General features: G+C 39.4%; 1 protein-coding gene across 1 annotated transcript in view; it reads right to left on the bottom strand.

Moving 5' to 3' along the window:
- NPAS2 (neuronal PAS domain protein 2) overlaps positions 1 to 15,809 on the bottom strand; it is a 611,171-nt gene that overhangs the window by 239,116 nt on the left and 356,246 nt on the right. Inside the window, exon 10 of the mRNA XM_069204404.1 lies at positions 2,762 to 2,868. Coding sequence (XP_069060505.1) covers positions 2,762 to 2,868 — 107 coding nt within the window. The remainder of the gene's footprint in view (positions 1 to 2,761; positions 2,869 to 15,809) is intronic.

The raw sequence follows: 15,809 nt of genomic DNA, 5'->3' as shown, positions 1-15,809 counted from the left end.
ATATATATATATATATATATATATATATATATATATGTATGCATATATATATACATATATATATATATATATATATATATATTTATATGTATCTATATATATATATATATACATATATATATATATATATATACACACTTATATAAATACATATATATATGTATGTATGTCAGAGATTACACTCATTTGAGCAACGAGAAACTCTAAGAAGATCTTAAAACTGCTGCAAAGCACCAGAAATGAAAGGGCACTTAGTGTTGTCAGTGAGAAGTGTCTCTGCGAGTCACTGTCTGCCGCACTCACTGGCACAGCCGGCTTCAGTCACTCTGCTGTACAAGGGATCGATGAGATACATATAGTCATGAGAGATGCTGGTGGGAGGAGCTCTCAATGGCAGACGTATGCTCTTGACTCCTTATTTCTCCTTTTACAGCTCTCTACTTACACTCACTGCACGTTTTCAGAGGCAAGTCTGCTGGTGCTCTTTAACTCCACAGAAGCCGTGACCCTGGATTCAGCCAGATATGTTAGCAGATGAAGAGCTCATTCTTTCCTCTTTCCGGACAGCCGTTGCGCAGACACTAGCATGCGCCCCTGGACCATTGAATTTGGTCAAGGCAGCCTCAGGCTGAGGCGCACACTTAAACAGGGCATAAGTCAGGGGTACACGCAGGTACAAGGCTTCCACCAACTATATTCACAGGATGGACGCTGTCCACCCTGGAAGAAGTGAGCTCCACTGAAAGATTCTGAACATGTCCTGGTGTATTATTCAGACACCGGGACACATTCAGCAGTGCATCAACGTGCAGGCGGTGAGGAGGCTTTCATGTTTCAGGCTCGCACTGGGCCCATAATAAAAGGCCAAACTTAAGGGGCCTTGAGACCTCCTATTGTTCCACTGTCCTTACTGGGAGCTATCCTATCCTCACACCTTGATGCCAATGCAAGGGAGGTGAAACAAAGACTCACAGCTTGTTGTTAACACTTCACAAATATGTAAAAGATTCATACTTTTTATGGTGTTCAGCCCCTATATATAAGAGATATGCATGCACTGTAAGAAGGTCAGATGTGAAATTAATTATTCTAGACTGGGCAACTTTCTCAAAAGGAGATAACTGATGAGGGTTAGATGTAGGAACAGCTTTAAGATTATTTGAATGAAACATTATGTTAGAAAATAGATTTTTCATCCTACGGGTTTCTTCTTATCTTTCCAATCACAATTGTTGTATCTTAGTGTGGCCATTACATGCTTTTTTTCTTCAATATGATGTTCCCCCGACTTCTGATCTTTGTCTCATCTGTATTCATGTTAGTCTCAATCCATTTTCCTTGCAATCTCTCCTGGATTTTTTTGCTGATGACCAAAACCTTTGTTTCTTTCTCGTGTCTCAAATCTCACTTACTCAAAATGCTGCTGATTGTTTATATGCCACACACTCTGGCATGACTTTCCCCCTCCATTAATTGCAACAAACATTGAAAATCTGTTCTTTTCTTCCTCTCCTCGAAATGTGGGTTTCCCATCCACCTCAATCTTGTTCCAAATTCCTATAATTACTTACCCTTCCTAACCATTATCGGGGTGTTAACTTGCATTTCTCCATAACGTTTTACAAACTGCCTCTTCTGTTGCGTTCATCATATTTGGAAAAAATATGATCTGTACCAGTTATCAAACCACTGAGAATCTAAACCACCCATTGCAAAATGCCTGGGAAGTATTGTTCCCCAATCCTTGGCCAACTTGCCCACTCTGTTTCACGTCCTTAATCAGTTTTCAAATCATGTTTTGATCTCTTTTGAAAAACTGCTCTCATTTCCCCATTCTCTGTTATCGGTTCGTCTTCATTTTTGCTCTATCTGTATTGCTGTGTTATCTTCCTGGTTGCTCCTAACTTGTCATTTACTAGCCCTGCTAATCAGGGCCAGCTTTAGCGCTGGTGGAGCCCTGTGTGACAGTCTTTTTTTGACACCTCCACAACCCCTTGACCACCTCCTCGGATTCCCTAAGTTCCACCCGGTAAATGTGCCCCTCATCTCTCCATAGCCCCCCCATACATTCATTTGTTTTAAAGAGCTTGTAAAGGCTGGTTTTACTAATCCACTCAGCTATCCACATAAAATATAGTTATGTTATTTGCAGCAGGCATATTATCCCTCTATGCTACTTTATGGCGAGTCAAAGCTGCCGCTAGACAAACCTCCAATTCTCTCTAGCAAAAACATTAATCATAAGAGGTATCTTGACACTTTAATTGCTTCCTGGAGGCTGGGCACAATAAACTGTTTAGCAGGTGTTTTTAACCCGCAAGTTTCGTAAGTTATTGCTAAACACAGCCTCCCCCTGAGGCCAGCACCCGGTGCGGCCGCACTGCTCGCACCGCACTAAAGCCGGCCCTGCTGCTAATGTTTCTTTTCACAGTCTTTTCTTTAACTCCTAAGTCTGGCTGGTGCCTCCTCAAACTAAAGTGTCTCCTCTCATTTCCGATCTTTCTCACTTCTTCACACACCATGGATGTCTCCGCACATGCATGTTTACGCCGATGGCGCCCTCCTTTCATTCAGGTTCTTCTTGATTTTCATTATGAGGTTGTTTATTCATTTAATGCTATTTCAATTATTTGAAAAGTACTATTAAAATTGCGCGATGCTTTGCTGAAACTGCTTCGTAAATCAAACTACAGTTGAGTTAAACAAAATAAATGCAACACGTTGTTTTAAAACTCACTGAGCGTTCACTTACAATACTTACAATGTTGGTGACATCTCGCTAAGAGTTCAAGGTCATCAACGTGGTAGTAGTCATAGCCAGAAGTACCCAGCACCTCAAAAGGCAAATATCCTATCACAGGGGGAGCTCTGAAAAATAAAAAGAATGTAAACTGGTGACTGTAAGGAAGGACACATTACTTTGATTGGGATGTATCAGCTGAATGGCCCTGGTCACACTATACTTGAAAGTATATATTAATAAAGTGAAATGATTTCTATAGCACTCACAAACTCCACACCACTCACAAAACGTTGATGTTTTATGAATCTTGACTCCATTCAAAAACGCCATTTTTGCCTGTCCTACATTGTAAGATGTTAATGATTAAGGGCCCAGTCGACAAAAACGTACACTTATTGACGTCACCTATGATTAAAAACAGAAATTGACACCTCTAAATTGGAAATCCTTTTTTAACAGAATCAGAATTGCTGAGCAGGATTAAACTTCAAACCCTCATTGCAAATTGGCCAGATTTAAGGGAACGCATACAGGAGGTCCGTAATCTCCAATTCAAGATGATAACCCCACATCTTAACCTGGCCATTACAAGTTTTGGTTCCCAGGATGGGAAATAGCTAAATAGACACAGACACACCAGATAAAAATTCCCATGTTTTCCCCAATTAAGGATCTGCAAGCTGATATTACCCTCCCCACATTGCCGGTGGTAAACTTCAACGAGGTAGCTAGTGCGGCTGAGGGGGTGTTGGGCTGGAAGCAAAGAGGGTGTCTAGAGTAAAGGGATGCAGGGCTACGGTGAGTGGAGTGTTGTTTGTTTCTCTTGTTGTGCTGGAGAGGTAAACAGGGACTGGCTGTACACGTGCCTGCAGCCTCTCCTCCTCTTCCCCCACGAAGTTGTTTTTTCTTAATCCAGTAATATTGGTTCCAGAAACACTGGAACGCCAGTAATTACCTTGTGTGTTATCCCCTAGGGCTGGCCTTCACTCAGTAACTGCGTGAAAATGACAGAGAAAAGGGCTGGGAAGGGGTGAGTCGGGAGTTGCCATGAAAAGGCTTTGTGCAAGGCCAAAAAGCTGTAATTTGTGGGCATTCACAAAACCTTTTAATGTACTTTTTCACACAAAATGTTCACATACATTGAAGTAGCATAAATTCTGACTCCACCCCTGCATGTCATAAATACGCAATCTGTTTGTGCACTTACCATATATACTCTGTGTGATCTAACGTTATTAATGAAAAGTGTTGCACTTGAATGCAATACTGAGTGTATTCACTGTAGAACTAGAAAATCATATACTCTGTTTCTTACCCTTGTTTACTGAAACATAGTTATTTGAAATGATTTAGAAACTATCCTCATGTTATTGAAATGTATTAACATCAGAAACGAGAATTCATGTTAACATGTACACTAATGTTTTCATTTGCATTTAAATGTAGTTCACAGTTGCATTTACACTTCTGTATTCAAAAGTTCCTTTGCTTTTAACTGAACTGTAATATGAGTCTAATTTGAATGAATGTACTGACACTCTCGTTTATTTGTATTTATATGTGGATAGTTGACACGCATTTTAAACGTGCTCTATTGCACTGTACGTTTAAACTTGACATGGCTAGGCCTGAATTTCTCTTGACATGAAATGCTGGTTTCCATTCCTGCTTGCATGTCTTTTTCTTTGCAGGAATATTTACATGAAATGTTAGCTTTGAAATAGATGTTACACTGTCTTAGCCGTAGAAAGATGGAGAAAAAAAACATGATGGAGGAACATGGAGAAACTGAGTTTGAGCTGACAGTCCCTATTCAGTAATTTTGCATGTGTTTAGAGACAAAATCATTCACAGGACTGCTCTGGGAGAAACCGTAGATGTTACAGCTTACAATGTGAGAATGGAAAGGACAATGGAGCCCCTGATGGAGTGAACAAGGAGTGTTGCTTACAAGGATATATGTGATATTAATTAGTGCTCACATAGTTTGCTAGGCAAATCTCCTATTTGACTTTGAGCGGTACAGACCTCTATTTTTCCCACTCATTCTGTCCTTTTTTCCTAAAGTGTGGCTTTGGCTAACACTTAATTTCTGATTCTAAGAAGACTCTTGATTGAGCTTTTGAAATGCTGACATCTTCTAAATATGCATAAGCATGATTTTTCCCTTTTCTAGCATTTTCCTGACTTTTTTTTATATGTTTCCTTAGACTTGGAAACTTTGAATAATTTAGGTCCTAAGGTAGATGACCTTAGACATTATTCATGTTTGGGAGAGAGAATCGAAGATTGTTCTCTGAACACCAAATCTTATTGTTAATATTTTGTATTTCTGAAACTGAACTTCCTTTTTGCCTTATGCTGATGCACCTAAACATCTGCAGGAGATTTGATTATCCTGTTGCGAGCTTGTATCTTTACAGCATGTTTTTGAGACTGATTTACATTAACCTGGCTGTTAACTTGTATTAAATGTCCTTAACTTTATTTCGGACTCTTGATCCTCGTTGTGTAACCAAATGTGGAAATCATTTTGATCGATGCTAACTCAAGACATCTTTTGAGTCGACTTAGGAGGGTCAATGGGATGAACGAAATGAGGAGAGTGGCCCAAACGGTCCATCAAACTTAGGCGGACAAAAATGTCTAAGTTTGAAAGAAAAGAGCCACAATCACTCTAACATAGCATGAAGCCATATTGGGAGACATTTCTGGAAACGATATTTCAGTTTCCATGTGAAGAGAAAAAGAAGAGCAAAAAATTCAAATGGAAATCATTCTTCTACATTAAGTCTAAACAGGTGGCTTTTCAATGGAAGACATCTATCTGGCTTGGAGTTAGCTGTGAGAAACTAGGGCTGATTGCAGAGGCCCCATAACTTTTTGCCCCCATTTTCCACTTTATGCTGGTGTTTTCCTGACTCTGATGGTGCCCTGGGTACTGCTAACCAGTCCCAGGGCCTGTGCTCTGTGTAAAATGGATATGCAAATTAGGCTAATTATAATTGGCTAAGTTAACCTACCTATAAGTCCCTAGTATATGGTAGGGCATGTAGGTTTAGGGACCACAGCATAGGTGGTGCACACCTAGGTGCATTGCTGAGGTGCCCAGTGTCATTTTAAAAGCAAGCCTGCCTTGCTGGCTGCTTTTAAATTAAAGTTATATGCAAATTCGACTTTGGAATTAAAGGTACTTCCAAAGTCTTAAACTACCTTATTTTTACATATAAGTCACCCCTAAGGTGTGCCCTATGTGCCCCTAGGGCTGGGTGCCATGTAACTATAAGCAGGGACTTTATAAAAATAGATTTATAAGCCCTGGTGAGGTAAAAACAGCCAAATTCGTTTTTCCCTCATTGAAGTAAATGGCCTTCATAGGCTAGAATGGGCAGACTTTATTTTAAATTTTAAAGTCTCCTTAAATGTTACATACCAAGAATTTGGTATCAAATTGATTGTTATAATAAATCCCACAACTTCCAGTTGTTGGATTTAATATAACTTGTCCAGGTAAAAAGTTTAGACTTTACCTAAAAAGTTGCCAATTTCAGCTCTGCATTGTTTTTGCTGCTGTGCTCTGATTGGCCAGCCTGCAGCAGCTTCTGCCAGGCTACTTTAATGAGGTGTGAAGTGGCCTGGCTTCACACAAAGGAATGTGCTTGGGGGAGAGAATCTCCCCTCAGCAGATGGTGAGGCAGGAAGGGGGAGGGCTGCCAAACTGGTCTTCAAAGGCAGAGAAGGACATCTGGAGCACCCAGCAACACCCCCACATCCTGCAACCCCAGACAGCTAGGTGCCCCCTTGATTAGATTAGGAGAGGGCAGGAGAGGGGTGTGTTTATGATTTTTAGCCACACCAGTGGGTGGGCTCAGCCAGATCTCTCCTCCAAAAATCAGATTCATCCATTTTGGATTTTTAGAGACTGTTGCCTTCTGGGATGGATTTGTGCCACACTTCCCAGGAAGTGGTCATCACAGGGGGACGACCCTGTCCCTGATTGGAGAACCAGGGCCCCCCTGCTTTTCACCCAGGAGCAAGGATAAAACTGGCAGACCTGCACCCACGCCTCAGATCCCCACCAAATTTCAAGAAGAAGGAACTACAAGGAGAAGAAGGACTTCCCTGCTGGACCCCTGGCCTGCACCTGGACCCTGCACTCAGAAAGACTGCACCAGCTGCACACTTGGGCTTCACCACAAGAAGGACTTTGCCTGGCTTCCACTGGTTCAAGGAGGGACTCCCTGTTTGCTACAGGTGAAAAATTGCTAAACCAGAGTCCCCTTCACCAACTCCTGAAAAAAGTGACCAGCTGACCACTGTCCAGTGGCCAAAAAGGAGTTTGCGCCAGGTGCATTCTGGGAGTTGAAGTCCGCACTTCCCAAGGACCATCACAGAACTTCTGGACCCTTGGGGTGAGCTGTGGACCCCAAAAGAACCTTAAAAGAACATCTGGGTGAAGCCCCAGAAGTTTGGAAAAGATTGGAGAATTTTTGAAAAAAAGCTCCATAAAGTGACCGACCCGACGCGGAAATTCTAGCCGGCCTGCCTCAACCGCGACCCGGCCTGACTTCGTGGTTCGTCCCGGTAAAGAAAAACATCCAAAAAAGAGACTAAGTCCGAACGTAAAAAGTTGACCGGGACCTTCCAGCCATCGTATCCGAGAAGGGCTCAACGGACGTCGGATCAAGATCCAGGTTTACCCCGGTCGAAGGATTTTCATCTCGAAAAAACGACTAAGTCCGAAGGTAAAAATCACCACCGAGGAAACCGACTTCGCGTATCCGGACAAGGGCTCCAGGAGGTCGGATCCAACTGGCAGGTTCGTCCCGGGGAAGAAAAACATCAAAAAAGAGACTAAGTCAGAAGGTAACTTTTTAACCGAGGCCTCCCGCGACTTGTAGCCGAGCAGGGCTCCATCGCGGTCGGCCTGAAAGTTTGACTTTGCCCCGGTCCTGGTGCAACCAGATGACCCGATTGGCGCTTTTTGTTTCTAAGCGCTAGAAAATAATAATACTTTAAAAATTCATATCTCCGGTTCCCCTGAACCGATTTTAATCGTTTTTGTGTCATTTTAAAGATAAAAATATAAGCTATTTTTATAAATTGGTTTTGGATTTTTAAACTGTTTCCTGTGTTTTATTTAATTACTGTTTTGTGATATTTGAATGCTTTACACTTTGTCTCCTAAGTTAAGCCTTGACGCTCGATGCCAAGCTACCAAGGGTAGAGCTGGGATTAATTTACTGAGACCTAACTGTACCTATGTGGAGGTTAGTGGCTTGTTGCTAGGTGTAGGTACCTACCTGCCCTACCAATAACCCATTTTCCAACATTAGCGATTCCAGGTATACTTCTATAAATCTAAATTTAACATTGATTTTCACTTATCCCTGTGGAAAAAAGGCTTGTCAGTACCAAAATAAGTTGGAATTCTAAGACACACATCCTATTTACAGTTACAGGAAATGTGCAAATGTGCACATCGTGGGCTTAGACTTCAGATTTGGACATGTCTATGCATTTTCAGGGTTTCACAGAGTTCCAATAAGTACACTATGAAAATTACAAATCATTGATTCCCCACACATAGTGATGTATACTCAAGTTAATTGTCTTAACGGCAGACCATTCACTGAAGTGCACATGGTAAGAATGTGTGAAATTGCAGCTTTAACCTTTTTTTCTTCCTAAGGAAAATATTTTTGTCCATATGGAAACTCCTTTCCACAACTCAATTAAAAGCTCAGAGGTAGTTATTCTCCTCCCACCCTGTATAAGGAAGTACTTCTGCTGCTCACACGAATCACATTTCAGTTGAATCAATCATTCAAGAATTTAATCAATCAATCAAGAATTTATAGCGCGCATCAGCCACTCATAAGAGTGTCCCAGCGCTAAATAAACTGCAACAATTCACCTCATCCACAGAGTAAAGCCCTCAAAAGGTCCAATTGAATAGCTAAGTTTCCACAGCTTTCCTAAAGAGATATTCCCCCTGATCTTGTGGCAATGGACCAGGAGTTGACTCCACTTTTGTCGTCTTGTATTTGGCACCAATAGTAAGTTGCCATCAAATGAACAGAGGTCTCTAGCAGTAGCCTCATCAAAAGAAAGTGTGGGCCTGTGCCATATAAAGCTCTGTGAGCCAAAGCTAGTGCCTAAAATAGAATTCTCTCCTTAACAGGAAGCCAAAGGAGCTCTTGACAGATGCCTAGGCTTCAGATGGGGAAATGGCCAGCAAAATATACATTCTAATAATGTTATCATTCATACTCCATTGATACCACATATATATTATGATATTATGTAATAATCAAAACTTTTTTTATACCATAACCAACATATACATTATTAATGAATAAAGAATACATATATTAAAAGAAAATAAATACAAATAAATAAATAAAGGATTAAGATTATCTTTGTTACAATTTCTAAGTATACAACTCCCACTTCGTCTCAAGATCTTGGAAGTTGTCATTTGTGGAGTCCACAGGCATAACATGTGAGCGGGTCATTTGTGGACAATGTTACTGCAACGGAGTTTGATACACTGTTGGAGCATGCTCAGGGAGTAGCTGTGATATATACTTGTGTCCTTGCAACTGTCTGTTTCATCACTGATCTTTTAATGCCGATAATGCCACACTGCATTATGGCCTTATAATACATGGGATTCTGGAATCCCTGTATAAATGCCTGTCTCTAATTTCTTTATAAAACATGGGATTCTGTAATCCCTGCATAAATGTCAGTCACTAACTTCTTTATAATCAGTGGCTTGTGACACACCAGGTCACCAACAATAAAGAAAAGATGTCAGACCTCGACTATTATAAGGTAACTATAGTCGAGTTCTGATATCACAATGCCTGCAGCTACAGCCAGCACCTGAGGTTAAGGGCAGGTCAGGTCACACAGCACAATTAAAGCAGCTGTTTAAAGCAACAAATGCACCTTTGCTTTTCTTTCTTTGCTTTCTTTCTTTGCTTTCTTTCTTTTGCTCAATTTTAACAGATTACAATAACAAGCAGATATTATGTTTATTTTTGCACTCCTTAGCCAGAGAAAAGCTAGAATCTTTCTGCATCTTTCTACACATTCTGAGCTACTACATCCTTTATATATATATATATATATATATATATATATATATATATATATATACATATATATATATATATATATATATTGATATATATATCTTGTATTGAACTGTCTCTAGTATCTGTTTACAACAAATATCCAACATGTTTTGATGTGTTTAATTTTGCACTGGAAGTTTTAGTTTTATTCTTCATGTTTACAAACATGCGCACTCTTTCATATAAGAGAGCTAGGCACCAATGTTTTAAGTGGTTTGTGGGAAAGGTGATGGTGTGACCATGTATTATATGGGAAAAAGAACCCCCCCCGTACATGATAACAATATTGCAAGTCACCTCAGAGTTCCATAACCTTTTAAAGGAACTCGTCTTTCGGCCTTGTTACTCTATATGGTTAAGGAAATTCTCAGTGACTTGCAATATCCTTGTAATCTACGGCAGGGGATACTTTATTTTTCATATAATTGGCAAATTATGAAGTATCCAGTCGCCGATTATAAAGAAAATATGTCAGATTCAACTGAAATAAGTTGTTGCAGTCGAGTTCTGACATCACAATGCCCGCTGCATAGGTGCATAACTGAAGCAGTTGTTTAAAGCAACAAAAACTGAATGTTGTTTTTCTTCTGCTCTATTTTTCTAGTTTATAGAAGCTTGCACACAGAACGTGAATATTTCTTGCATTACTCAGATAATTATAGAAAGTTTAGAATCTTTCTACATGTTTCTACACATTCTGAACTACTGGAGCTTCCTAAAAAAAAGAAAACTGACTTGTATTGAACTGTTTCTAATATGTTTTGCAACAAATAGCTAACAGATTTTTAATGTGTTTCATTTTGCACTAGAGGTTCTATTTTTATACTGCATGTTAGCAAACATGCTCTTTTTCATATGAAAGAGCTGCGCCCCAATGTTTTAAGTCATCTATGGGAAAGGTGATAGTGTGGCCATGTATTATATGGATTAAAGTACACCCTTGAGTATATGATAAGGATATTGCAGGTTACCTTGGAATTTCATAACCTTATAAAGGATGGTTATGGACTCCTCAGTGACTTGCCATGGCCTTATATTGTACAGCAGGGGTACTTTATTCCTTATATAGTCCGCTGACGGAGTCTATATTGGTTGTTAAATGCCCTGATCCCGCGTTATAGGCCTTGGCCCCAGGTGCTGCTCAAGCTTATAACAAGAGTGAGGGTCTTTAACAACAGATATAGCCTAAGTCAGAAGGGCTATAAAACTATTAGAACATTTTACAGACTGAAAGTAGAGTGTTCTAAATTAAAAGGGGACAAACAGAAATACAGACATTGGAATGTTGGAGCAGAAGGCCGAATGCTGAGCATCACTTAGAATACTCATTACAGAAAGGACTTAATGATCTGCAAAGAAAAGGTCCCTTAATTAGAGAAAGCTAGAAAGCCTGCAAAGAAATGACAGCAGGCTAAGAGGGTATCTATGAGTTTCCAGAAATAACTTTCACTCTTTTGGTTTGAATTTCCTATATTTTTCCAGTTATCTGGACCAGATAAAATTTATTTTAAGTGCATGCAGGTGAGTCCTGGTGGAGTGCTCATTATCCGCTCTGGAAGACTCACAGGAAGTTTGCATTCAAGTAGGGGGACACCCTGTGTCATTACTGCAATTGCCCAGATCATCCAGTTGCAGGCCATAATGGTCCAACTGAAAGTGTATGAGATGCTGTTTTGTAGAGCTAAAATCAGAGATAGGTTGAGGGAGCCATGTCCCAGGCTTCCCTTGCTGTGTCTGATTATTTGGCTAGAGCAGGGTCTGGATCTGCGAGTGAGAAAAGGGATCCCCACTGGACCCTTGCAGGGATCTACTGACTTTGGCTCTCCCTCCTTCAGCTTCCATGATGTGAGAAGATGGCAGCAGGAGTGGGTTTGGCCCAGCTTCTTGGGTTGGAAGGCATGGACAAGTGAGCTGCTTAAAACCAGCACTTCTGGGAAATGATGAGCTCAAGAACACCTTTACACAACGTCAGAATTAAAGAATCACCACAACAAGATTTGGAAAAGTAGGTGAGAGGTTAGCCTCTTATCTTTATTTGATTTTGTTTGGATCTTTAGACATTCAAGGATTATGTATAATTGAAAATTTGAAATTAAAGCTGCCAGGTTTTTAATACTTCTTCTGCCTTTAAAAAGCTATAATAGTTGATCACTATTAGTGACTATGGCACTAATTTTGGTGATAGCAATCTTAGTAAACCAACTGACAAAAATACGTTAATCCTTTATTCAAGTTACCATTTAAAGAACGAAAAAGTTAATATTCCCAGGTATTTTGAGTTCTTAAAAAATATACTGAAGGATAGGGGGACTCCAAGAAATGGATGATCATTCATATAAGGAAGCTAGATACTACGATAGGGAGAGTATGTTTCAGAAAACCAAGGAAAAGAGGAGAAATGAGAAGTTTGTGTTTGTGAGTAATTTCCCAGGGGTTAGTAAAATGATTAAAATCAATAATCAATAAATATTGTAATATTTTGAACAGTGAGCATAGTTAAATTGACAAGACCATTATTCAAATTTCGTAGGAATAGAAATCTCAGGAATAAACTGGTCCATACATAAAGAGAGAAGAGACACCAGATACAAGTAAATCAAAACAAAGAAGAAATTACAGGTAAGTATAGATGGGTGAAATGGATGCCAAAAGTGCATTAGCCATGTCAATGTATCTTGTCAGGGGGTGACATATGAAAGTAGATCCTCAACAAATTGTTGTATATTTGATCATCTGTCCATTTGGCTTTGGTTACGTTGGTGAAACTAGTCCTGAACTATGAGTTAGGATTAATGAATAGAGATCAGCTAATAGAACTAGGAAGGCAAAAGCTCCGTTAGTGGAACACTTCCTTGCAAAGGAGCATGGGGAAAATGAGTTTCTTTGATTCATGTTAGAAAACCTGAAAAAAACCTGACAGTAATGAAGAGAGAAGGAAATATTGACAAAGTAAGGAAAGTTAGACAGCAGTTCTTTATATCAAAATGTAATACCTTTAGACGTGGACTGAGTAGTAGAGAAGAATGGGAACGTTTTTATCATTGCGTAAGGCCTATTAGGTGTTAGGTGATGATTTTTACAGTATTTAACAAGAAAAATAGGGGACAGGACATAGGTCCAACCTCATTGGCTTCTTAAAGTTGTTGCATGAAATTGGACTTGTTTACACTATTTGTGGTGGCCTAATAGGCAATAGTTGACTAGTAAGGTAAATGATAAGGTTATGTCTTGACTATTGGATCCTCTTGATTATAGTTGTTGAACAGTGAATTGACTTTATGGCAACACAGTGGGGTACCTGGTCTTCAGGAGTCTTAGAGGGCATTGGCTGACAAGAACAAGAGGAGGCAAAGTTAGAAGATTGGGCAAAGAAGTCACTCCAAGTTGGCTCCTGAGTTAGGTAGGGGGTGGCTACAGTTAGAGTGGAGGAGACCTGTCATGTGCTACATGATTTTCATGACACTGGTGATACATCAAAGGATGGTTTTGACGGTAGAAATGTAGACTGTTCTGTGCACTGTATTGTTAATTTAGGTGTGAATTGAACATATGACAGACTAGTGGGTTACTCTTTGTGTACAGATTGAGAGGTGCAAAAGGTATTGTCAGGGGACACGGAATAGAAGTAATTCAAAGCTGGTGCCCAAATAGATATACTGGGTTCTTTTTAGCGCTAATAAGAGGTTACGGAATACGCACACTGTACATGGCGGATTAGTAACTATAGTCTGTGTACTGAGTAAGGGACCAAAGAGATAATATTAGATGATGCAGGGAATATAAGTCATTCACAGATGACACCCAAATAGAAACCCTGGGTTTAGATAAGTGTTGAATGAGAAATCACAACGCTAGTGACGTGAGGACAATCACAGGTGTTTCATATTAAGGTTTTGGATTTACTGATGTGCCAATTAGAGGTTACGCATTACGTGTGCTATAAAATCCATCATAAAAGTATGAGCTGTGTGATGAGCGGATTGGTTGACTATTGGTGTATTGAGTGAGGGACTCAAGATGTAAGATTAGATGACGCAGGAAATACAAGTCATTCAAACATGGCACCCAAATTGAGACCCTGGGTTTATTTGAGTGCTTAATGATAGGCCACGTGACATGCAGCGATTGTGACGTGAGGATAAACCCAGGTGTTTCATATTCAAGTTTTATATGCACTGGCATACGTATCATGTGTGTCATTTCATTTTTGGTGGTGAACACCGATGGGTTGCAGACAGACAGAGCTTGAAAATCAAGTAAGTAGGTTTAAAGTAAAAGGGGCTTTTTAACATTAGTGTAATAGCAACCCAGAACCTGATAAGGAGAATTTAATTGGAGTGAGGTTATACTTTTCCCCTATGTTGAGACAAGAGTGATATAATTGTGCCCTAGGTTACTTTAAAATGAGGAAAACATGGGAAACATGATATGACACATTCTGGTTGTGACAATGAATAGTGAGGGGTTTAATTTTTGGATTTTCCCTTCCCTTTATGCTTTCGGAAGGTGGTACATAGGAATATATTGGAGCGGGGAGCTCTTTTTGAATGTGGTGAGAGCAGGACAATTACTGATAGGTAAGGATTAGGTTTTGATGTTGAGGTAGGCACAAAGTTTGTACCGTACATCTTTTTATATGAATTATGTTGCCCTTACAGGGACGAGAGAAGATCAACTGTTAATAGTCCCTGTAGGGAGAAATTGAATTTTTGTCCCTTTGTACACTGAGTAGAAAGTATTTACTGGAACACATGCATAGCTTGTGTCAGGGAACCATCCTGAGCGTATTTAGGTGAAATGCTTTGTTTGGTAATCGCTAGATGTTTGGTCATGGAGGGACTATCGGATGGACTACTGTTCCTCTCTTTTAAAAATAAGTGACAGCATAAAAATGCACCAATACAAATTAAAGTGGACTCTATCTCGTTTATCTCCTGTTGAGGAATGAGGAATAGGTGGACTATAATTTTCTGATGACAACATCAGCAGTCAGTGAATGTTAATAATCCAAAAAGATTGAGGATGATAAAGAGAATGAATGGATGTCGAATTTGTGAGATGCAGTGAGATTTGGAATACAAGGTGGTATGTATATGATTAAGTGAAGATGACTTTTTGTTTGTAGTTGCGAATGTATACCACATGAGGATGGTGGTATGTATATGGTTTTAAGTTGGAACTGGTCGCATGTATTATTATTTTCATTGTTATGTAATTAATTATTTAAATGTTTAGTTTGACAATAATGTCTAAGCATTGCAGTATAGAGATATTAGATGTTAGTTTTAATGTTCTTTGTCTTTTATAAATATCATATGATAAAATATTGAGGAAGTGATACTCAAATTGTCATGAAGAAGGTGGTTGTTGTTTGTAGTGTCCACCGAGACATGTCAACGATATGGTGAAGACACAATCCACAATGCACTGTGGATCTGTATGTATTATTTAATGAATTTATGGAGACCTGGAGACAGAAAAGTAGATGTGTTTGTTTGTGAAGACCAATTATATTTTCTTAATCACCCTGTGATATAAATGTGTTGTATTTTTAACTGTTATAGACTTTTTAAATGTGCAAAATATTTAATTGTGTTTATATGAAAAAAATAAAGCCATACATATTTTACTTAATCTTCAGTGGCATATGGTTGTGTTAGATTTGGTTTTGTATGCATGTGAGTGTGAGTATTGAGGTGAGTATTGTATTTAGGAGAATTACATATATTTTTTGCCACTGACTAGCCATGCCTGGTAAGTTTGGTATTTCAGATATGTTTTCTTCCAGCCTGACTATATTCTCTATGTTTTTGCTGTTCTTTTATGCTCGTATTGTGCTGGTAATCTGCTCCCAAGCTATTGAATTTAAGGGGGAGGACAGGTGGGTGAACATAAAGGCAGTCACAGAGGCTAAATCACTC

The sequence above is a fragment of the Pleurodeles waltl genome, chromosome 8, assembly GCF_031143425.1.
Source record: "Pleurodeles waltl isolate 20211129_DDA chromosome 8, aPleWal1.hap1.20221129, whole genome shotgun sequence".
Lineage (NCBI taxonomy): Eukaryota > Metazoa > Chordata > Amphibia > Caudata > Salamandridae > Pleurodeles > Pleurodeles waltl.
Note: the sequence above shows the minus strand (reverse complement) of the source record. Positions and strands in the feature narration are given on the sequence as shown.